We start from the raw sequence: 24,857 nt of genomic DNA on the forward strand, positions 1-24,857 counted from the left end.
TTTAAGGTACTGTGTTGAGGAGAAGGGAGCACTTACTATACTTTCTCCACCTACATTAATTCACTTAATCCTCACAACAACTCTCTGAGTTACACTTTCTTTTCATTTTATAAATCAGAGAATAGAGACAGACTGTGCAAGAAAAAAGCAAGCAATAGAGCTGATATTTGAATCCAGAACTCTCAGATACGGAAATCTGTAAATCTGCGCTCTTTCATCTACATGATGCAACTAGGCAGCTAGAAAAAGGCAAGGATGTCCTTGGTGTAATAGAAGAGAAAAAGAAAGACAAGTAGCCAAGAGACAACATATGCCAAAGGGCAAAACAAGAGTACAAATGGAAAGCAAAGGAGAGAAAAGTCCATTCCAGCTGGGGTGACCAGGAAAGAAGTCCATCAGGAGGAAACTTTAAAGTTGGGCTTTGGAAGATTAATCTAAAAAAGAATGAAGAAATTCCAAAGAGGAAATGGATCAGCAAAGTTTTGAAACATAGAAGAGATTACATTACATATCAAAAACTAGGGCAGTATTGAAAATGGCTGGACACAGTAATACACGTGAGTAGAAGTAAGAACATCAGGAGTGAGAGGATGAACAGGGAAGTCGTGAAGAGGGTTTGAGGAAATGTAGATAGGATAAGGAAGGCAAGAGAAGAGACCATAAGTCCATGACATCTTGGAGATGATGGAGTTTAGGGTGATCATAGAGGGAAATCAATTATGCCCCTAAAGTCAAGTAAATATGAAGCTTACTGAAATTGAGAAGAGAGGAAACTATGAAGTCAGGGAGACAGAAGGTGACCAGCATGCATGTAAGTTCAAGTAAGATGAAGGCTTCCAGGGGAGTAAAGGGGCCAAGGTCAGTAAAGTTGGTAAAGAAAAAAAAGATGACATAAATAGTATACAGAAATTTTTGTAAAACTTTAGCTTTATTGCTTAATAACTATGTGACTGGAAAGTTACTTAATCTCTCTAGGCTTCTGATTCTTTGTCTATAAAAAGGGCAGTGTTGTGTAATGGTCTAGAGCATGGTTACTAGGCCAGACATCTGGGATTCAAAGCCCATTTCTGTTACTTATTAGTTGAGTGATCTTGAACAGTTTATTTTACTATCTATGCTTCATTCCTCATTTACAAAACATGGATATTTATAGAACCTACGAGTTATGACAAATTAAGCACCCAGAAGAATGTCTGGCATATCCTAAGCATTTAAGAGGTATTAGTTGTTCAATGATTATATTAATCTATTATATTTCATAGGATTGCTGTGAGGCTAAATGAAATAATATACCTAAAAGGCTTAGTCTGGTGCCTGGCACATAAAAATAAATCCATAAATGTGAGTCAGTCAAGTAGAAATAATCATAGCCAATGGTGTTATGCTAGTGTGTACCAGACACTATTCTAAATTCTCATTTTAAACTAAAAACTATATTAGAGGGCCACCACTACTATTCCTATTTCACAGATAAAATAACCAAGTCCCAGTGAGTTAAGTAAGTTGCTAAGGTCACATAGACATTAAGTGGGGAACTATGACTTATAATGACTCAGTCTGGTTGTAGATCCTAGGTATTTAACCACTAAGCTCTATTGTACTTTAATAGGGGCAGAACTAATACTAGCACTAATAGTGCCAGCAGCAACAGATAAAATAACAAAAACTATGAAAGACCAAAACATTGAAAGATGGATTGTCAAAGCAGTGGGGAGTGAGAGCAGAATTCTACTCTGTCCTTCCTATGGTTTGTTTGTTTGTTTATTTATTTATTATTGTTGTCTTACAACATTATATTAGTTTCAGGTGTACAACATAGTGATTCGATATTTTTATAGATTAAACGCCATACAAAGTTATTATAAAATAATGCCTATAGTCTCTGTGCTGTACTTACATCCTTGTAACTTATTTAATTTATACCGAGTAGTTGGCTTTGAAGTAAGTAGTTAAATGGAGAGGCTTATTTCAGGAGGGTTGTCTTTTTATGAACAAAATCTAAGCTTCACAAAAGAAGTGGAAGAAATAGTAAAACTGAGTATGGAAAAGAAGTTCTAGGATATAACATAGTTCAGCACTACGATTTCCAGAGTTCCTCATGTATCATCAGCACCTTAGGAAGCTTGTTCAAACATGGAGTGCTGGGTGCCAGAGCTTCTGATTCCCTAGGTTTGCACGGTGCCTAAGAATCTGCATTTCTAACAAGTTCCCTGGTGATGCTGATGTCGCTCTTCCCGATATTAGAATCATTGATTTAGCAGTACTATGCTAGATATTCCCTCAGCCATCACAGAAGAGACAGATCTGGGGCAAGGGACAGGCCCAGAGAGAACAGAGCTTGTCACAGCTGAAGTAAGAGCCTTACCTTTTATTATAGAGGGGAGCAGCATGGGTGGAATGGAAACACCCGCTGAAAAGGACAATGTCCTTTATAAAATACAAATCATAATTAGATCATTTGATCAAGACCCAAAGTGAAGTTCTTTGACCTGGTTTTGATTGTCTTCATTAACCAAATTGACCGAGCAGCTGCCATATTTTTCTTGGGGACATATAAACAGCATGACATAACATTAGTTAAGAATACACGTTCTATGGTTACACTGTATGAATTCAATTTCCAATTCTAATTTCTTACTATGTCTGACCTTGTGTAAGTTGTTAATACTTGAATTCTCTAAACCTTACCTTCTCCATTTGTAAAATGGAGATAATATGTCTTCATAATTCAAGGGATTATCATGAAGATTAAATAAATCAATTATGAAAGGAGACAGTATCTGGTTAACAGCAAGTAGTTTATAATATCAGTTATCATGATATAGAAATTCCCTAACATTCAACAGAGTTTTCAGAGAAGTTTTATTCTCTGTCTTTTTCTTCCAGAATGTTTTTGCCCTAATTAATAATGCTATTTCTGTGACCATGGATTCAAAGTCATTCTGTGTTATCCTGAAATTCTAGAAGTTTAAAGTGCATGAATTCTAGCTACCATTCTGAGGGCATATAGAGTTATTAAAATGCGTCAGCCTCTCAATCTGTGCCTCAATAGTCTACCTAAAATACCTGACAGGAAAAAAACAAACAAAAATTGACAGCCTTCTTCAGATCAATTTTACTTGTCTTGGAATCCCCACAGACTTGCCCCCCAATACCTACCCACCATACACGCACGCATGCCTTTCTTTTCCAGCTAATTGCCTCTCTAAGATATTCCTGAAGCACTGTAGATCATTTTTATAAGACTTAACCCAAGATATCATGTGTTCCTCCATCCCCCACATTATTTGTGTCTCTTGGCGGACACAGTCTAGGTCTTTCATTTCTTCAAACTCCTTGATGGTAGCAGAATACTTTGCATGTGGCATGCTCTTAAGAAATGATCACCAGTTACTTTTTTATAAAGATTTTAAATAGAGGGAAATGAAATCTTCCCTTCCTGAGATATATGTATGTGATAACAGGTCTTTTTTTCTTTGAACTTTCTTTATCCCAATAGCCTTAAAATCAATTGGCCATTTATTTGTTTTTGAGTTTTTAATGGGGACAAACTGCTGTTCTGGGTATCCTAACAATTCTAGGAAGCTGAGTTACTCTCATAGAATAACTGTAGGATGGTAGCTATGGACTATAGAAGTACTATGGACTTTAGAGTACTCCTGTGGATAAATCCTCACTTGAAATAGTTGCTGAGTTCAAGTACATGACTTATCTTCCAGACAACATTGTGGAATCTCCTGAAACCAACTGCCACTACACTTTCTGTTCAGCACAACATCCTCATTAGATTTTGAAACCACTGTCTTTGAAACTCTGCTTTCAAAATTAAACTAGGTGGTAATGCTTCAGAGGTGATATATTGTCCTCTTAAAGAATCTCTCCATTTATCAATATTTAACATAGTTGTGTAGGTTGTATTATGCTTGATAGTCATCATTTTTGTTTGGCTTGATGTTACAAAAACAAACAAATATAAGCATTGAATATATTTTTGATATCTCAACAAAATGAAATAGATTACATACTAAGAAACATTTAATATTCATGTGAGTTTTATTTTCCCTAGCACCAGTCTCTGACACGCAATTGCATTTCACGGCAATATTGCCCTGAAAATACTACCCAGCATTACCTGTTTTTCAAGTTTATCAAAAGACTTGTCTAAAAATCAAAACCGTGCAAATAAATAAATATTTTAAATTATTCCACAGCTGTGCTGCTCTTTCCTATGGACCTAGCCCAGCACTAAGTAATATAGTAATATTTTAAAAGAGATTATAAAATAGATTTTTTAAAGAACATACACACAAATCTATTCAATAGGAAAAATATATTTAGTAAAGAAGCACATCATTTGAAATCAGACATACTGGGGTTCATATGCCAGATCTCCCTCTTACCAGGTAGTGATCTTTGGGAAAATAACTGCTATTCTGTGTTCAGTTCTCTCAACAGTAAAACAAGTATAATAATGTCTGCCTTATAGAGTTGCTCTAAGGAACAATGATGATATGTATAAAAAGTTTAGTGATACATATATTTATTATTCTATTTAATTCTAATTGCATCTACCTCCTGAAATGGAAAACTAAGGCAATTATGAAGACAATTTATATTTCATATCCTCTCTCTTCCCACCCCAAATACAAATGTACTGTTTAGGGTGAGGTAGAAATTTTATACCTGAATGATCTACTTCACATTGATTGAAAAGCTCTTCTGATATTCACTCACCCCTTTCCACTTCACATAATTAGAGTGTCTCTTCTGTGTTTCCATGCAATGAGGCTGGCTTTCTATTTTCCCCCATTTTAATCTAAAAGCTAGATTTCTGGACTCTTTTTAACCATGGATTAGGAGAAGGCTGTCCTCTACTCCATTATATAAATTAAACAGTCATGCTATTGCTTGACTTCCGGAGGCTCAAAGAGAAAATTTGTGCTGTTTTTCAGATTCATTTTTACAACATTTTTGTCTTTTGAAATTCCATTGTGGATTTTTTTCAGGTGCATTTTTCAATGCCTCGCCATAGGTTAAATGTTAAACTTTAAAACATATCAGATAATAATGTAGTTTATCTGAGAATGTTTTAATTAATTGGTGATTATAGAATAGACATTTAAGACTCTATTCAATATAATTAACCAATTACACATTTGTAAAATTAATCGAATTTCTGATTTATAGCCTGGGTTTTCCATTTGTTTTGTTTTTTGCTTTATAATCCATTTCAGTTAAGAAACTCATATAAGGTCTGATCACTGCTTCTTCCAAATAAAGGTGAATAATGTGAAGACAAATAAAGAAATATTATATTTTACATTAAAAAACTTTTTAGAAATAAATTCCCCCCAATAAATATTTTTCCATTTTTAAATAAATTTTTGATTTTCTGGCTTGTAAATCTAGGTTATCTATAATATCAGGCAGTATTTATATCAGTATATGTAATATCAGGCAGTATATTTATATCAGTGTATTTATATTTATGTTAGTACCATATGTAAAAATAAACCATCACTGAAAATTCTAGCAAATTACACTAATTTTTTAGCAATAAATGAAACTAATATATTGCTTTTGCTGAACAAATAGTCAAACTATCTAATTAGTAATTAGATAAATATTGCTGAACTTGAAGTTCCAAATAATAAGATGAATCTCAACTAAAATGATATTTTATTCTGTTTAAAGCCCTTCTCCTTATAATTGGCAGCTAAAGTGCTACTTTAAAAACCCACTCCTGGTGCGAACATAAGTAAGTAACTGGGTTGAGAAAGAAAAGCAAAGAAATGTGCAAACTAAATATGAAAAATCTTAACTTTTCTGTGCCTGAAGAACAGGATTAGAAACTGATGGGTGCTCTAAATGTCTCAAAGAACATCATTACAATTTCTGTGAAACGAAATAAGAGCCATTTGCTTATTAAGATTGATTTTCAAAACGATAAACCACTTGAAAGCTACTTAAAATTGTTGTTTTCCTCATGATTTCTCTTGCAGCAAATGACATACTAAGATGAATTCAATTTGCTTATTTTCAAGTTAAAACCTCATTTTACTTGTTTCTCTTCTGCTTGTTATACACACACGTACACTCCAGTGTTCTTAAAGTGATTATATGTAAGATAACATAATCATTTCACACTGTAAGACAAAAAAGGGAAAAGTGTGTGTGTGTGTGTGTGTGTGTGTGAGAGAGAGAGAGAGAGAGAGAGAGAGAGAGAGAGAGAGAGAGAGAGAGAAGACAGAGGGAGAGGAGGTTCTATATTACCAAACAGATTGCCAGAATTGAGAGGCATATAGTATCCCTGAACAGAAATGTTTGGAAAAGCAAATGCAGTTGCTGAGAACCGGCATCACGCCCTGCTTGATGATTAACATTCATTGTGATCCAGAGTGAGTTAGCTGTGAAATTCCCAGTCATCTTCTTTTTCTATGACCCATAGCCACAAACAACCTCACATATCAAGCCCACCCAAAAAGGATTTGCCCAGAAGATGTGACAGGAACACTGGTGACTTGTCATTTCTACAGATGATATCTATTTTCCCAGAATCAATCCATCAGTTTCCATTTGGGTACGGGCTTGTCACTTAACAGGGATCTAGTGTTCCTCACCCCAGGTGTGGCACTAATCCTCTTCTAGAGGGTCTGCAGGAATAGACTGATTCAGGCTGTTTAATGGATTTAATCTAATCAAATCAGGACTCCGGTGCCTCCCTTTGTCACATCTGATGCCCCCATTCCCAAATTAAAAAAGGAATACACAAGCACAAGCCAGCCCTCTGGGTCCCTTGGTACCTCATTATGTTGTAAAAATGACTTCATCACTCATGACAGGGAAATTAGACAGCCCCAACAGTGGCATATGGCAGCGGGAGAATCACTCTACCAGCTGCCCACCTGACTCTCTCCTCCCTCAAAATCACGTCCCTCCCCCCAGGGGCTGCTTCTGCACTGCAGTAGTAGGCTGTGGCAGCCACAGGGGAAGCCAGACCTAGTAAGGGTGGGAGGAGAGGAGAATGGAAGGAGAGAGAAGTGTGTGTCAGCAAACCACGTGCAAGCCCTTAGGGACCCCTCCTCCCAGCTACATCTATTCATCTCCTGGAAAGGGTATTTTCTTTTGTCAGAAGAAAAGAAGGCCTCTTCTGCATTGCCCCAGATACCTAACCTATAGAGCCCACAATGGGAAGATGGCTAGATGTTTGATAGGCAGCTGGATGAGTGAAATAGAGATAGTCACCTCTGGCCCTAAAAGACTGGAGGATTATAAACCAATTCCATCATAGCAGGATGGTGGTCTCTTGCAGCAGGCTTTATGCTCATAATCTGAATTATTTTCTCACCAAAAGGAATTTGCAAATATTTCTCACTGGAAGTGTTAAGAAACCCCTGTTTGCAATCCATGTTACAATGGATAAGTAAGTGTAGAGGAAAAAAGATGATAGAAGAGAGAGAGAGTGAGAGGGAGGGAGGGAGGGGGAGAGAGAGAGAGAGAGAGAGAGAGAGAGAGAGGGAGAGGGAGAGGGTGTTTGGTGATGAGACTTAAGAATCTATTTCCAATGCTTATTACAATACATAAAGCACATCTTCATTACTTTATTTCTGTGAAAGAAAAATGACAGAATAAGACCAGTAAAATTATTTCTTTCTGGACTTAAAATATGAAAATGTGTTTAAAATATCTTTGTTCATCTTCCTAAAGATTATTCTCACATTTTCATAATCAGGCAAGCCGGATATTTACCTAAAGTATATCAAATTCCACTTACATAAATGCAAATGCACATTAGTAAACAGTTCTATAATCCACGTATTAAAATTTGTTCATTTTTAAGTATAAATCTTCTCTTTTTTATATCAGTAGTACAAATTGAGCTGTATCAATCAAAATTGCAAGGAAGAATCTAGAAACTCAAACTCCCAAAGGGCTGCATCAGGAGAAAAAGTTCCAAATACCATGTTTTTTCCTCCAGAAAAATCACACTATTGGTCTAAGTCATTATCAAGTTTGGATTTGCCTTTTGCAGGGAAAAGAACAGAAGCACTCATGTTATGGCCAAATCATTTGGGAGCCAGTACACACACAAAAATACAGTATGTTTCTCCTGCCACAAAAATCTAAGAATCCCTTGGGCCTACTAAAGCCTTCTCTCTCTAATTCGTGGATTTCTCTCCTGGATTTGGGACATGATAGACTGCAGGCACTCATTCAGAGAGCAGAGGGCTCAGCTTGCTATTGAAAGTGAACTTTGCGATAAAGCACATAATATGAGGCAGGGATGATAAATTTCAACGTAGAGAGAGCCTGTGGTCATGTATTACTGGACACCTGAGTTTTAGTCACAATCTCTTTGTGACTTTGAGCAAGTCACCGCCGCTTCCCTGATTCTCTATTTCCTTTCCTGATGGATAAAGTGAGAGGATTGGATTAGATGAGCCCTGTCCAGGTCTAATATGGGTTCTTTCTGTTATAGGGAGTTCACTATATGCTTCAGAAGTTACATGTGATGCTCAATCTCTTATCTGAATAAAGAACTGTTTTCTCTTTAACAAAAGTCAAGTTAGAAACTCAAGAAATACTTGAAAAGGTAAAATGTTGTACTTGGAACTGAACCCTCTTTGAATAAAGGATAGGGGTGGGGGAAATAATCTTTAATTTTCATCAGAGAAGCCTAACCTCAAACTTAAATGGATTTCTCTAAGCACATTTATAATGCCTGGTCAGAATTCAAAGATTGCATGCACTGAAATACGAGCACTCTCTACACTCTTGGCTATAAGTAATTTTTTAAGACAGCCCTTTACAAGCCTTCAAATGAGACTTATGACATTTTCAGTGAACAATAATTTTAATTGTGAATAGTGTGTATGGGAAAATAATTTTAAAGGCAGAAATCTGACATGTGAAAAGAGGTATTTTTGTCACAATAGAAATAATCTTTTAGTATTACTAATACAGCAAATTTAAACACAAGTGATATTGAGTGATCATAAGAGGTTTTTTCTTTCAATTTTTTCTGAATTAAGATGTGATTGAAAATAAATGATAACAGCCAACAATTATGAATGCCAAGCATATCTAAGAACTTTACACATATTCTCTTATTTAGCTGTCATGACACTCATATCAGGTAGATAGTTTCATTAGCTCCCTTTTACAGAAATGCAAACTGAGGCTCAGAGATGTTAAATAATGTTTTATGTCAATCAGTTATTAAGTAATACATTCAGGGGTCTGAACCTATGCCATTTGGCTTTAGGTCCTGTATCTTAACCACTATGTAATATTGCCTTTTTTAAAAGGTGCAAAACACTTTGTTGTGATGTTTATTTCATTTATTCCACAAGTATCTATCATGGGTCAGGGTCTCTTTGAGGTGCTAGGGATAGAGCAGTGTAAATAACAAGGACAAAACTGCTTGCACTCATGGAGCTTACATTTTATTGTAGGAAGGCAGTTATTTCTTAGTTATAGATCAGAAAGAACAATAGTGGTATGATAGCTGGCAATAGTGCTACATAAAACATTAAAGCAGAGTTGGGAAATCAGGAGGACAGGAGCAGAACAGGGAAATTTTTAAAATAGGGCCTAAATAATATTGCCACCTAGACAGAGGCAAGAATAGTCTTTTGAATACAATATCATCCATTAAAAATATAGTGTTGACCAAACTTCCTTTGGTAAATCTGAACCTCTTTGGTTATGCCTGTGTAAAAATTTTGTTGTTTCTCCCACTAAATACTTGACCAGGTTCCTCATCACTCTCTAAATGCAAGATAAAGATAGCTTTTTTTAGCAATTTCACATTCATAAATTTTTGAGTTACTGTAAGCCCTATGCTCTTTATTGTTTAAAGACAAAATTAATTTGCCTCCAATACCTTCTTATCACTGTATTAAATATGTTCTCATCTTAAATATTACAGATTTTGTGAGGAATCTTCCTTTGATTCCCCACTCTAAAGCTCTCCATGGATTTGACTAAATTCTCTGACCCAGGATGTACAATAGCCCTTTAAGGAAAGGCAAAAGAAAAAAATGATGCAAGAGGTCTCCCTGAGACCCAGTTTCCTTTCTCCACTGCTCTCCCACCTTCTCTTCTCATTGAGCAGGAAAGCAAGCATACTTAGAATAGGACACGAAAAAGAACCAAGAATCTGTATTCTGACCAAGAGTAGGGCTGCTTTTGCTTAATCCATGAAATGGAGAAGCCAAATCATCACCATTTGTTTTTCATTGAGAAATCTGCCAGGAGGTGTAACCAGAAGCCCTTCTCTCTGGAGGAACCGTCTCCACACACTTCAGTTCCTCTGCTCTAGTTCCACCTACAATGCTGAAGGTAAACACTTTCCAAAATGAGCTTCTTTTACACCTAGAGGGAAAGGACTCTGTCCCCAGTATCCCACCCAAGGGAAATCTTGTTCTATTATTAAATGATCTGTAGGGAAGGGAGAATGGGTATACAATGCCTGTAGATGGAAAACTGGTCTTGCTGTGTTGTTTTTACTGTTTTTGAAAAAGGAAATATACATCTTTCAAGCAAATTCTAAAAATCTTTAAAATTTTATGTTAAAAAGTCTTCCAAAATTCTATGTAGCATGTATAGGACTAATTGGACATTCACCAACTTGTCAATAAAGGTGTCTCTGGGTGATTAAGTTATCTATGATGTTTTATTATTCTGTCTTTTTAATATATTTTTATTTGATATATAACACTTTTATAATCAGAAAAGGGAATGTTATACATTTTAAACCTGTTTTCACAGGAGGTTGTATATTTCTCACTGTATGTTTTGTAATATTATTTTCAAAATAAAGCAAGTATGTAAAAATCTTAAAATGTGATAAGGAAGTGAATCTATACTCTTCTAGCTGTTCACAAGATTTTACAATAAATTTTGACTTTATTTTCTCAGCCTTGGAGAATACAAAGCATTGTGTATGAAAATATTGTTTATCTCCCCTAAATATCCACTTAAAGGTAAGGTGATTTTGGATTCAAATAATAATTCTAAAATTCAGAAAATTTTTCCCTTGAGGAAAATCTACCAAATAAATTAGAACCTGAGTCAACATCAGTCTTTTCTTTACTAAACATGACACAAATGCTAGCAATGAGCTTGAATTTTTTTTTTTTTAACTAAGAAAACCTGTTTACTGACTTCCCAGTGTTAGAAAGAGGGAACGCTGGAGCATCCCTGGTGTTTTTTCCTGGCAGGAAAATGCTAGCATTTTAAGATTTGGCAAGCTGAAGGTTTTGACTCTGAAAAAAAACTTAAAGGCACAGCCATTGTATTTTTATTTCACATTTTATTGAGTTTCCTTTCTTCTTTTTTGGTGATTTGTTGGATGTTTTCCCACTGAAGTGAAAATATTTTACACATGTATGTTTGGAGTATCTTTCTGGGAAGTTTGTTTTGCTATAGAAAATATTTTTAGGAAAAAAAGAGATTCAAGACACTGCATTTTGGATATAAAAGTCAAAACTCTAACATGTTCATTACCAGTAATATTTAAGGGAATATTCCTTTATATTTTTCTGCCTTATACCAATTTTTAAAATTTATCCCATCCATAAAATTGGGTTTTCTACACAGTTAATAATTTTCAGTTTAAACTGATTCATTTTTTAAAAGAATATTTTTTCTCCTGTTGGGTCTGAGTATTAATCATAATCATGTCAAGGTAAAGACGATATTCAAAAGGCACTATTCCTAATCTATTGTGCTCTCCTCTCGACATTTTGAAGGCCAGTCCAAAAATCCTCACCCTAGGGGCATTAAGCCTAAAATAAATTTCCAAGAATCTCTCCCTAGGCCTTGGAGATGACTGAGAAATCTTGTGCAGGAAAACACCTCTGGTGAATGGATTGTATGTGACAAAAGCCAGGGAAGGGGCCTTGGAGATTTCACTGAGGGATAGGGAGAGACCAGTTTAGGAAAGCAGAGAGGAGATCAAGACTAGAGAGGTGCCCAGTTCTAGATTACTTCCCATGAAAACTTGACCTTTTGCGGGGAGGGAGAGGGGTGAAGTCATAGGTACAGGGTCTGAAAGAAGGCCCAAAGTCTTTATTTGGGGTCTCTATGTAGCAATATCTGAAAGGGCGGAGTGCATCTGTTCTTTCTCAGCTTAACACTTAGATTCAAGAAGCATTTAGTTTTATTTATCAAAATACACACAATGAAGCAAATGAAGTTGACTCTCACAGTCGGCGTGCCAGGCTGTGCTCCTTGACACCCCCATCCCATCAGTCCTTTCGCCTCGTATTTCGGGGTACCTCTGCAGGTGGCGCTGGGGGCACTGCTGAGGGCTGGCGCTAGGACCTCGGCTGCAGCCATCATCGCGGCCAGGCTGGAGGCCTCTGGCAGCAGCTGAGCGCCTTCCCCACCCCCGCCCCTACTCAGCAGAGCTCATTAACAGGTGGAGTCGCACCCTGGGCGCCTGAAATCCCGCCTGGCTCCATAGAAACAAATCCTGCAGACCCAGAGCACCATCTGGGCGGGCTGTTTTTTGCGCCCTACGGGGAGGTCAGCATCACACGGAGCACGGGCACCCGAAGGACGTGCACACCAGAGCGCAGTGACGCCCCCCATCCCTTTGCGAGGCCGGCGGCACCGTCTCTGCTCCCCGGCTCCCCGCCTGGCCTCGGCTCCTACCAGGCACGGAGGCACGTCGACCATTTCTCGAGAAGTAGGTTACGCCAGGGCAGGGAGGCGGCGGCGACAAAGTGCGCCCGCCCCGGAAAACCCAAATCCTTTGGGGCGCCTTATTCTGGAAGGAGGCACAGTGTTCCAGCCCCGTGAGTGGGTTCCAGGGTCCTAGGAGACCTCGCCCAGGAGTTCCCCAACCCTGCGGGGCCGTCGCCCCTGCCCGCGGCCTCTGCTGCCCCTCGGAGGGTATAAGTCCCACCTCCCCGAGCCCCCGCCGGGCCCGATGCTTTACCTGTTGGCGGCCAGCCGAGAAGCGATGTAGCCGCCCGGAATCTGGGTGATAATGTAGCCCCAAAAGAAAGAACCGTGGATCATCCCCACGGTTTCCGGGTCCCAGTTGAATTTGGCTTTCTAGGGGAATAGGAAAACAAAACAAAACAAAAAACAGGTGGAGGGAGAGAGTAGAGTCAGTGCTTCGGCTGAAAATTCACGTTCAGTAATTCTCGATCGAACTGCCCTCACCGCCCGGGGTACTCTCAGCATTCTGAGCATGGGGGTGGCTTAATTTTCGTTTCCTAACAAAATTGAATCTGTATCTTCTTACGGAGAAGAAATGCCTCTTTTAACTGAAAAACCGTGCTCGTTTGAAATGGATTGTGATTAAAAGCGAAGTTGGGCGCCCTGGCTCTTTGCTCCCCGACGACTGCCTGGAAGGTCGGATCGCCTCTGCGAGCGAGGAGTCCTCAGGGCTTGAGTTTGGGAAATGAGGACTCCCCACGAAGGGATTCTGTTCGCTGGCTGGGGAAAGAGACACCTGACGCGGATCCACTTAGCCGACGCCGACCACGCAGTAGTGGAATCGCTTGGAGAATGGAACCCAGCTAGAGAAATTCTGGGGAAGGAAGGTGGGGAGCTTGGGATGGAAGGTGCTGAAGTCGGAGGACCTAGTAGGAAGGATGGTCCCAGCACAGTGGGGGTGGGCATAGGCCAGAAAGATTTGGAAAAGCCCGGGGAAACTGGGGGACTCAGTGGAGGGGAAGGGGTTGCTCAGGGGTGGTCAGAAGAGCGGGAGAGGGTGTGTCTGAAGGTCGGGGCCTAACTCCGCCCTCACCAGCCTGGTCCGCTGCATAAGGTGAACCTAACAGTAAACTGGGGAGAGCTCTCTGCGCAGGAAAGATGAAAGAGCCCTTATCCGGCCTGGGGAACTGGGGACCCTTATTTTTCCCCTCTCTGAATAAAATTTTGAAACCAAACGCACTTTGCAGTGTTTCCCGGAATACCCAGGGCCCATCAGCGCTCACAGCTTCCCATCCACAGCCCGTCCCAAATTTTTCATCCCAACCCCCAACCCTTGCTCTGCTTGGCTTACGTTAGCACAGATCTCTAAACAGGAAGTCAGGACCCACGGGTTTCTGTGACCTTGACGTTGACCCTCCTCTCCCTAAGCGTCACCCAACGCACATCCTAAGATTACGTACGGGACTGGCTTCCCCGTGACCCCGAGACTGCCCTGCGCTGCTTCGGCTCCTCTCCGTCAGGTGGGACGCTCCTAAAGACCCCTCGGCTAAAACTGCCGATATGTGTGCACAGTTGTTTGATTTGTTTTTCGGTTTCGTTTCATGTTGGTTATGGAGAATGTTGGTGAGAATTGGAAGCCGGGGGAAATTAGAACTAATCTGCTGCTCTATTCTTCCGAGTAAAAGAAAATTGTTCGATTTAGATTTAGCAGACAGTATTAAGGACCAATTCCTTGTATAAAGTCACTCTCCTCAAAAACCTAGTGAGCCAGATGCTTTATTTTACACTTTGCAGGGGAGAAGAGGAAGGCCCAGAGAACAGAAGCGACTTGCTCCAGCATGAAAAGGGCTCGATTATACTGTCGCGTTCCAATCTAGAAGGGCAGTGCTCGAGGGGCCGGACAAGCCTTCCTCATTCAGTGGGGTTAGTGGGGCTCAAAACAGGTGAAGTGGCTTTGCGAAACCACAGGGCCAGCTGTTGCCCACCTCCTTGATGACCTTGCCCCCGCGGTGGATGGTGCTGTTGTTGACCATGTCCACGATAGCCACGCCCAGGTTGCAGCGGATGCCGAAGGAGATGCAGAAGCCCAGGCCGCTCATGATGGCGATGATATAGCGACGTGGCAGACCGAAGCACCTGCAGTCGCACAGCGGCGCCTTCTTCTCAGGCACCTCCAGGGGCTTCCCATCCTCCGTCAGCTCGATGGTCTCCCCGGTCTCCTGCTTCTTCTCCAGCACCCTGTGCGGCACACCGTGGGGAGGCAAGGACGCCGCGGGTTAGGGACCCCCGACGCCAGCCCGTTACCAGTTCCCAGGACCGGTCAGGACTCGGGGGATGGGCCCTGACCTGCTTCCCCTCCCTCAGGGGTTAGCGTGCTGGGGCGCCACCAGGCTTCAGGACCTCCCGGGCTCTCCAGCCTTCTTCCAGGCTCCCTCCCCGCGGCAACATCTCTTCAACTTTAATATCTTCTGTCCTATGGCAACCAGTGCCCATTCCCTCGGGATCCACCCCACAGCGCCTTGATTCACGTACACCGCCTGAGCCTAACTTTCTTGCGGGGTCTGCAGTTTGTAAGGGTGACCCGAAAGGCGCCTTCTCAGCGCCTGTGTAGACACCTCCCGCGCGCTGTGCTCTGCCCAGGCAACAGCCGCTTTCATCCAGCCACCCAGCCTCCTGAGGGCTGCTCCGTGGTGGGCGGGCCCAGGCACAGTTCTGCACCCACGCTACCCCTTCCTTCCCAGCCAAGTTGAAGCTTTCCGGGTTAAGGACACCGGGATCCCCCCCACTCCCCGCCAGCTAAGCCCGGGAACCCCCTGGCACCAAGGCCTGTCCCGTCCGGTGCCCTGGCGGAGAAGGTCTGTGAACACTCTTTCAGTGTCACGCACTCTCCTTCTCCTTCCTCCAGCCCCTAGGATGCCAGTTCAACATTTACTCTCCTGTTACACAGCTTACTCTTTTATCCCTTGTTACTTGAGTTTGAAACAAAGGCCTCCACAATATATGGCCGACACCTAAGATTCCTACTGCCAGAACATGAATAATTAATTATTCACAATTTTGTGTCACTACTATCTCAGTTACAAACACCGAAAAATGTCATGGACCCATCTCCAAAGACGTAAAATGAGACTCCCAGATTATACCAACGCGCCCCCAAATCAACTCTGGTAAGATGTTCCACATCAAGGTAGAAGATCTCACATTTATGTTTCGTTTTGTGTTTTTTAACTTGCATAGTATTTCCTAAGATTTCACCCCACTTATTCAGTTGCTTTTAGGCTTTCGTCCTTGGGGGGAGGGGAAAGGGGAAAGCAGAGTGATAGAATGGTTTTACTAAAAGCTGATAGTGTTGTTGTGGTCCACAATATATCAGCGAAATTTCTGTTAAAAAGAAGAGGAATGTGGAGGGTAACACACCGTGGACCCTTGAGATGGATATTTAAACAAAGAACCTCTCTGTTTACGATTTGCAGATGTTTTCCAATCCACCATATATCTTTTTCCTATGTGTGCCCTTTAAATGATTATATCCACACAGAATTGTTTTCATACCCACAGGTAAAGCGAATGAAAATTTTAGATCAATTTCAAGAATGAATAGCTTGGGAGATGGCTGTCAAGCAATTTGAGGCTACCAGAAAAAAATGTCAAACTTCCAAATTCTACAGAATACCAACTGGGGAAACATGATAAATGTATTTGCGGCTATGTTAATACTTATTCCTAAAGCCCAATTCCAATGTTAGCGTACACGGCAATTTATTCTAAGAGAGAAAAATTCAACTAATGTGAATTTTTTTCACATTGGCTTCATATGCTCATATATGCAAAGTTAAACTCTGCACCTGAACTCCCCACCTGATGGCAGTTGAGCTGGGAAAGAACAGTTCTTTCCAGGGCAGCTGCGGGACTGCAGGGCCTTTGCAGTATCTACTGCCGCATAGGTGCATGATGGTGCCTACAAGAAGCCCACCAGAACCAGAGAGATTTGGAAAATTGGGAGGTGCCTTGGTCATTTTCTTTACATATCCTATACATTTCCAAAGGCTTCAATTTCCCAAATGCAAAAATTAGCGCTCTCTTAGAATCATTTATCCTTTTGTTTCTGCCCTTTCTTCTTGATTTTCACATTATTAAGAAAATGTGTATTCAGTTAATATTCTTGAAAAAATTTAAAGTTGTAAAATTTATAGAATAATTAGTATAGTGACTACAGGGAGGATTAAAATTTTTAATCATTTCTAGTACTTCCAAAGTCATTTTGCTGGTTATTATTATGGCTTTTCTTAAAAGCACTGTGACATTTCCCATGCAAGAAATAGACTTCTAGGAGAGGTCAAATAATTAAAAATGCATCTACATTGTTTCAGATTTAAAGAGAGGAACTGTTTCAGCTATCAATTATTGATATATTTTGATTCTTCTTCCTTCAGTACAGAAGGAAGATTCCACTGGGGGATTCTCTACTCAAGTGGTTTTAAAGCTGAGACCCAGCTTTCTTTACACCACTACTCTTTGGAATTTTATTGATTAATTTTTTAGGCGGTTGTGTTTTTTATTCATTTTTCTGCATTAAAGGAATTTAATTTTTGGTGTCACTATAAGCAACAAAAGAAAGGCTCTTTGAACAGGTGTAGGTCATTTCTTAATTGTAAAGAGGATAAATCCTCGGTAGGCAAGGATAAGAATCTGCAGGTACCAAAACAAAAATCACACACACACACACACACACACACACACACACACACAAGACAGGTTAATTTAGTGCAACATTCCTGAATTAATAAGTAGGTTTCCAGAGCAGCCCCGCTTCAGCAATGAGCAACAAAAAAGATTTTCCGAACATATTACAATCTCTCTAAGCAACCAGGATTTAAGGAAATAGCTCTGCAGATTTTTTTTTTTCATGCAGAGCCCCAGGCAAACATAGGTTTGCTTTTCCTTACCTGTAGATCTGGCCGAGGGATTTTCCAGCAAAATTCTTTAGTCCCTCTTTTCCTGGGGTCAAAATCCTTTGTTTTACCGATTCCATTCTTGCAAAGCGTGGTGTCGGCTCTTGTCAGATTTAAATAGAAATCGCTAGGAAAGGGGAGAGTTGCGCATACTGTCTTAATCGCTTACGGTAGTTGTAGGTTTTTCTTCTCAGCAGAACGGTATCGGTGTGCCTCTTGCAAGAGTGCGAGTGAGAGATGGGAGGGAGAGTGAGAACGAGAATACAACAGAATTGCTGCATGCAACCCACGGGTTTCCTAATAGGAGAGTTGGTAGACACAATCAGAAAGTCTCATTGGAAGGGGAGGATCCGGTGGCAAAGGGCGCACGCAGTGCCATGGTATTTGGGCGGGTGCAGATGAGTCCTTGTCCTGGAAGTCAATCCACTGGAAAACAATGTAAATTCCCGGTTTTGAAAGCCTTGTTGCTGTCAAATCTTCTGCCTTTTAAACGTGGGCGGAAATACCACAGAACCCTTGTGTAAGGACAAAGTCAAAAGAATAGTACTTTTAAAAATGGTGCCTTTGCGGTAAGGAGCAGAGCAATTCCAAAACTCGTGGGAGCATCTTAGGTCTCAAGTGAGCGATACTGCTATAGTTTTTCCTCCTTGCCCACGATCTCCTCCCATCACGCCGGCGCAAACTCCGCTCTGCGGTAGAGTCGAATTAAGATGGAGAAAGCTTGCTGCTCTGAGGACGTGAGTAAATAACAGATACACTGTTCTGATTTGGGCAGCGTCAGGGAAGATTTTGTTTTCAGCACCGCTGACAGAGCCCGTCTGGGCGCTTCGCGGGAAAATGGTTCAGCACCACGGACAGAGTAAGTTTCAGGAAAAGGGGAGGTTTCTTTTGGCTGGCCAGGTTGCCAACTTTCTAGGGGAGCTGGGAGGATGGCCCTGACCAAGGACTATACTGGGCATCTTCAGGAATGGATGCTATGGAAACCAAGTGAGAAGATGTCATCATCGCCAGGGTTTGCAGGGAGCATGGTGCATTTAGCTCTGCAAAAGAGAAAGACTTTATTAAAAATTGACAAGTTACTTCTAGTTTCCTATGTTTTGCCCAGCACGCTGATGCCATCTCTGACAGTGCTGCAGGGAAGGAAGATTACAGCACATTTTACTTATGTTTGTGTTATTTGGGGCACCGGGGCTCCCTTGAATATAAAATATATGTATACAAAGTGCATAATTATATTGTTCCTGTGTTTTGTTTTAACCCAATAGGTAAGAAAAAAAGGAAGGAAGAAAGGAAGAAAGAGAAGGAGGAAGCAAGAAAGAGGGATAGAGGGAAGGAGGGAGGCGGGGGAGGGAATAGAGAAATAATAAAAAAAAGAATAGTTTTCCTGTGTTCTTGGTTAAATAAAAGACAAGCAGTTTAATATATATTCCTTGGAATTGTATGCTTCTTCACTTAACTAATTTTCAGCACGCTACTGAAACACCAATATACTGATGAAATTTGTGGCTATACCTTGTGTTTGTTAACAAATTATCACTGATGATATTTTCAAGATTTATTTAAAATTACTTATAATCTTTTAAAATGTAATTTTTATTTTGAACCATCTTCTCCTAAAGCAGAACTACAGAGAGAAATTCATATAAGATATTTGCTTTCACATATATAGGAATAGCATCAATGAATCTATTTCATTAAGCAAAGCAAGAAAACAATGCCAGCTTAATGTTAATTATTAATGCATTTGACATGAATCATGAACCTCTTAGATGAAATCCAGGCAAATAGTTACAAAACAGATTGTCCTTGAAACACATTCGCAAAGTCAAAATCCTTGGATTTCCTTTAAGCCAACAGGGGGAGTAGATTTTTCTTAGGGATTCTGTTACCATATCTCAGAAGTATGGATCTAAATACAGGATCATGTAAGAATATTACCCAAATAGACCAAATAATACAATGAATATGCATACACTGAATGGATAGCTGAAAAAATTTTCAAAAGTAGCTAAAACTACCATTATTAAATTTAATATTTATCAAATTATATTTTACTATGAATTATAATAAAGAAAAGGATACTGGCAGCATCTTTCTCTTATTTTGTTGTGCATTAAAATATATATTTCTTATTACAATACTGAACAAGATTTTTCTAAAACTCTGGAATGCCTCAAAATAGTATCTACCCCCAAAGGTGATCAACTGTAAAAAGGGGAAAAAGAAAACTCATTAAAATACCTTCTTCCAAACAAAAGATTCAAGCTAGTCAGGACTTGACTCATCAAGTGTTTTTCAAAATATCTAAGTTTTTCAAATCTTTAGTGACCAAATTCATTAAATTAAATTTAATTCATTTAGGGATATCCATTATTTTGAAATTCCAGAAAGTTATATAAAAAATAGAAGTCAAACAACTATCTGTGAAGCTACGATGGTGACATAAAAATGATTTTTCCAAGCATTCCTGCCTAAGTTTCACCCGAAATGATTAGAGATCTAAACCACTGACAAACTTGATTGCTAAGTCATGTGTGTGTGTGTGTGTGTGTGTGTGTATATATATATATATATATATATATTCATATATACACATATATATGAATGATACAAATCCAACAGAAAAGCATTGTTTGTAAAGTAAAATAATTACATTCACCTCATTGAAATCAATGTCATTTGGCTCTCTCTTCCATTCTCTTGATAAAAGTGTGTGTTTAAATCAGAATTACTGCTAATATTAATTTATTCATACTAAAAATATTTATTTAGTGCTAAAAATTTCACTAGGTTCTGAGGCTGTTCCCTGAAAGATCTCACAAGCTGCATGGGAAATAGACACATAAATACAATGACAGATACTTCTGGGTGAAATTGGACAAGTTAAGTAACCCAGCTTGGGAGTATAAAGTGTACAGAAAAGATTTCAGGAGGTGATATTTCCTTGTCTGTCTTAAGACTTGTGGAGAAACTTAGTCCTGTAAAAATGATGACAGCCCAGGAAATTGGGTGGGGAATGATGGTGGCACTTGGGGAGATCCCAGCCAGAGGAGACATCTTGAGCAAAGTCATAAACAAGGGGAAAATGTTGTATGTGAAAAATTATAAGAATTGTTACTAGGCTACAATTTAGGCTATTCTTAACAGCTACACCCAATATAAGAGACATACATTTAGATATTACTTACTTATCCAACATATTTTCTTCATGCATGGTCCCCAAATCCAAACACTGAATATGTACTTTTGTGACCTTCCTTTCACCAGATTTATCTTTATGCAAGGAAATATTAGTAGTTGTACATATGGCATTAATTTAGGGACATTGTAAAAGTCTTCCATTCTCTGGACACCTTCCCTTACTGTTAATATTTTCCATCCAATTTTAGCCTTAAGTTACATTATTAGGCAATTCTTTCTCTGGTAGAATTGTCCCCTTTATCTAAGCACTCTTAGCAATAAAAGGAGAAGGTTTCACTGACTATAACTAACGTGTGTAGTGTTATAATTTATGAATGACTTTCATTTACATTATCTCATTTATTCTTTGAAATGATTCTTCAAAATAACTAATTTCATTCCCAGTTTGTTTTTTTTTTATTCCCAGTTCATTGAGGAGGGAAATGAGATTTAATGAATTGCCTGAAGTCATGCAACCAGTGATGAAGAAGCAGCATGGGTTAGAGTAGTTTTTCACCATTTAAGATTTTGTTAAAATACAGATTCTGATTCAATAGCTCTACAGTGGAGCCCAAGATTCAGCAATTCTAACAAGTTCAGGGCTGCACCCGTAGATCACGATTTGAATATCAATGGTGTAGAGTATGAAATGTGAAATCAGCCGACCTGCGTTTGGGTTCTGGTTCTGCTGATTAGCATCCCTGCAACTTTGAATCAATTACTTAACTTTAATAAACTTTAGTTTCCTTATTTGTACAAATGAAGTCTTGTAGTAAGTGATCTCCATCATCCCTTCCACTTATAAAAGTCTATGACTTTTTCATTAATTTATTCATTGATGTAGAACAATATATTCTTCATTTCTTCCACCCTAAGATTTTTTTATTGTATTTGAACTAAACAGCTAATAATGAACTGAAAAAAAATGCCAATGATATAGAGAAATATGTTCCTTTCTGAAAGTTCTATTTTCTTACATATTTAAAGAAGTAAATTTATTGTTTGTGTTTTACTGAGTATTTTTAAGTTTTATAAGCAATTGTTTAAATAATTGTCATCATAGTATTCTTTGAAATTTACATACGTTATTACCCAATAGCAATGTTACGTTTGTATTTGTTTATATCTTTGTGGTAGGAAATACTTTTGAGAGATCATTTAAATGTCTTGCAAATGTTGCCCTCTGGTGGAAGGATATGTTATTATTTGAGAAGCAATTGTCTTTATGTAATTAAAACTGTTTTTCTTTCTTTCTTCCTTCCGTCCTTCCTTCCTTCCTTCCTTCCCCCTTCTTTCCCTCCTTCCTTCTTTCTCTCCTTCTCTCCTTCTCCTCCTCCTTTTTCTTCCTCTTCCTCTTCCTCTTCCTCCTCTTCTTCTTTTCTTCTCTTCCTCTCCCTCCTCCTTCTCCTTCTTTTTTGGCACTTGTTAAATTAAAATATACACCTAAAAATATGAAGCATCCTCTGTGGGCAATATGTTTGCAATTACCTGACCAAATACTAAATGTCCTTAGAAATAACTTGGTTGTCTTGGAGTCCCTCAGTTAATGAAAGAGTCATTATAAAGAAACTTCACTCTGTTAAGATTTAGAAATGACATGGTAATCATGGGGTAAAAGTGGGTTAATGTTTTCAGTCCCAGTAGAATAAATTGTGATAATTTTATAAGTATTTTGAAATAGTTATATAAGTTTGATAAGTTTCCTTTCTCATCACCAAGTATGCATATATATATATATATATATATATATATATATATATATATACACTTAAAGGCATTATAATTAAGGCTATTTATAAATCACTGGTAAGGTGTTTTTAAGGCAAATTTATTTCAAAAAATATTTATCAGCAAATATTCACTCAACAGATATTTACACTCACTGTGGGTTAGGTTCTCTCTAAGGTGTAGTAAACCAGTTGATTCAGCACAGTTTTATAGCTTTTCATAACAGTTGTACAGTGTGCACGTTCCTAAAGAGAAAATTGCTTTGGAAAGGTTTTTTATAGTATGGCTTTATTTGACTTTGAATACTTAAATCAATGTTCATTCTAATTACACCCTTCTTTCGGGTTGAGGCTATACAAACAAGCTCTAGGATTCATCTGTGACTTTTTTCTTACCAAGGGTTTTTAAGTAGACAGATTTTAGTTCAGCTTTATTTGACTTTGCAGTGTTATCTTCAGAGACATTTCCAAGAAATTATGATTATACAATTTCTTGAGAAACAGAGATAGAAGAAATAATTTAGTTTGTCTTACCCACATCTGTGTACATAACTCAGTACTTTGCACTGCTATATTTAATGGCCTAATATAAATTATCTTTAGATTTACCTGTGATCTGTCTGATTTAAAATTTGGAAGTAGGGAGTTCTAAATAAACTGTAATCTTAAGTATATACATTTAACTACCAAAATACATGTATATAGTCATATATGTAATGTGTCCTTTTTGTGTGCATCTTACTCTTTATAATTTACCATTAGAAAGATGTATACATTTTATTCCGTTTCTTTCTTTGTGTACCCAAGGGGAAAAAATTCTCATTCACTTACACAACATTGTGCCTTAGAAAAACCCAAGTGTTAAAGTGAATGAAGACCAACTATTGCTCTTCTAATGCCAGAAAAGTATTCCTAATTTTGAATCCCACACTATATACATACAGCAATGAAATAAATTACAAAAGGACTTTGAAAGTATTAGCCTCTTTAAACTCTCAAAAAATTTTTTTCTTAAAGTAAAAGCTGTGATTGTATAAGAGAATACTGGGAAAAAATTAATAGAAAAAAGATGCAACTTGTAAAGAGAATTAAAGAAATACATATTTCAACATGAAGGAGTCTAAAACAGAGATGACCCTGAATTAAGGTATTTTACAGACTAATAAATAGATTAAATGGCAAGTTCTTTGGGTTTGATGAAATATTACCTAATTGAAATCTCTCTCTCTCTCTCTCTCTCTCTCTCTCTCTCTCTCTCTCTCTCTCTCTCTGAGTTCTATAGGGATGCTATTTTGCTTTCATCATCCTGGGTGACTGATTCCCTTGGGTACCATTATGCTTATCATTCCAGATTATGGAATATGGTATTCCTTGGAAGAAAGCATATAACATTATTGAAATCACCCACTTGGCTGCAAACACCTAGAGATTGTCTGTTTAACTTCTTCACACTGTTTTCTAAGTCATGCTGTGAGAGGCAGAAGGTAAAAATATTTCATTTCTAGAATTTTTAAACTTACCCTTTCCAGAGTAAATATCTGAATACAGTTTGATAATAGGATAGAATATTTAAAATACAGAATATTTAACTGCTATAAGCATACTCTAATCATAATTTTGGAGAAGGAACAACAAAAATGTAATGAAATGCAAAGGCAGCTATAAATGTTTTCTAACTGCTGTCCTCTAGTGATCAAGCAGAAAATTTTCTTTGACCTAAAAACGCTAACCTACAGCTGGTTGATTTTAATTATTTGAAAGTCAGCAGGAAAACATGCTTGAAATAATATTTATATTATATGTATGGCTTTTTCCCTAATACAAAGAATAAAAGGGCACTGATAAATCAGGATTGAATAACTGTGCAATTTACACAATTTTTTGTGCCTGTTGGTGGGATTATAATAACAGTAAATACACCATTATACCGTGGTGAGAACCACAGTGGGTAGGTTTTATTGTATAAAATGGAGAGGCTGTGGTCATTCACTGAGACTCTGGATACAGAGTGCCAATACCTTTGGTCATTCATTGTGGAGAAGCAGAGTCAGAGCTCTTATCAAACCATACCTGAAACCTGCCCTCTAACTAGACTGATCTTCCAAATTTTTGAGTCAATGAACCCCATTTAATTAATACTTAAGCCAATTGGAGTTGGAGTTTCCATTACTTACGACTCAGAGTATTTTGATTTATCACCTTAAAAGTATTTTATGAATGGATAAATGGATGAATGGAAAAAGGATGGATAGACAAATCCAAGGTTTAGAATATAAATTAAAAGTATTGGAAAGGGGGAAGGGTCATGTAAGAATAATTATAG

General features: G+C 38.5%; 1 protein-coding gene across 1 annotated transcript in view; it reads right to left on the minus strand.

Moving 5' to 3' along the window:
* Nucleotides 1-17,707, minus strand: part of SLC17A6 (solute carrier family 17 member 6) — a gene marked incomplete at both ends in the record, with an annotated part of 36,846 nt that extends 19,139 nt beyond the window's left edge. The window contains 3 exons of the mRNA XM_082627784.1: nucleotides 12,950-13,068; nucleotides 14,661-14,913; nucleotides 17,622-17,707. Coding sequence (XP_082483910.1) covers nucleotides 12,950-13,068; nucleotides 14,661-14,913; nucleotides 17,622-17,707 — 458 coding nt within the window. The remainder of the gene's footprint in view (nucleotides 1-12,949; nucleotides 13,069-14,660; nucleotides 14,914-17,621) is intronic.
* Between the last annotated feature and the right edge of the window lie 7,150 nt (nucleotides 17,708-24,857).

Source organism: Mesoplodon mirus, assembly GCF_964341445.2.
Source record: "Mesoplodon mirus genome assembly, chromosome: 7".
Classification (NCBI taxonomy): Eukaryota; Metazoa; Chordata; class Mammalia; order Artiodactyla; family Ziphiidae; genus Mesoplodon; species Mesoplodon mirus.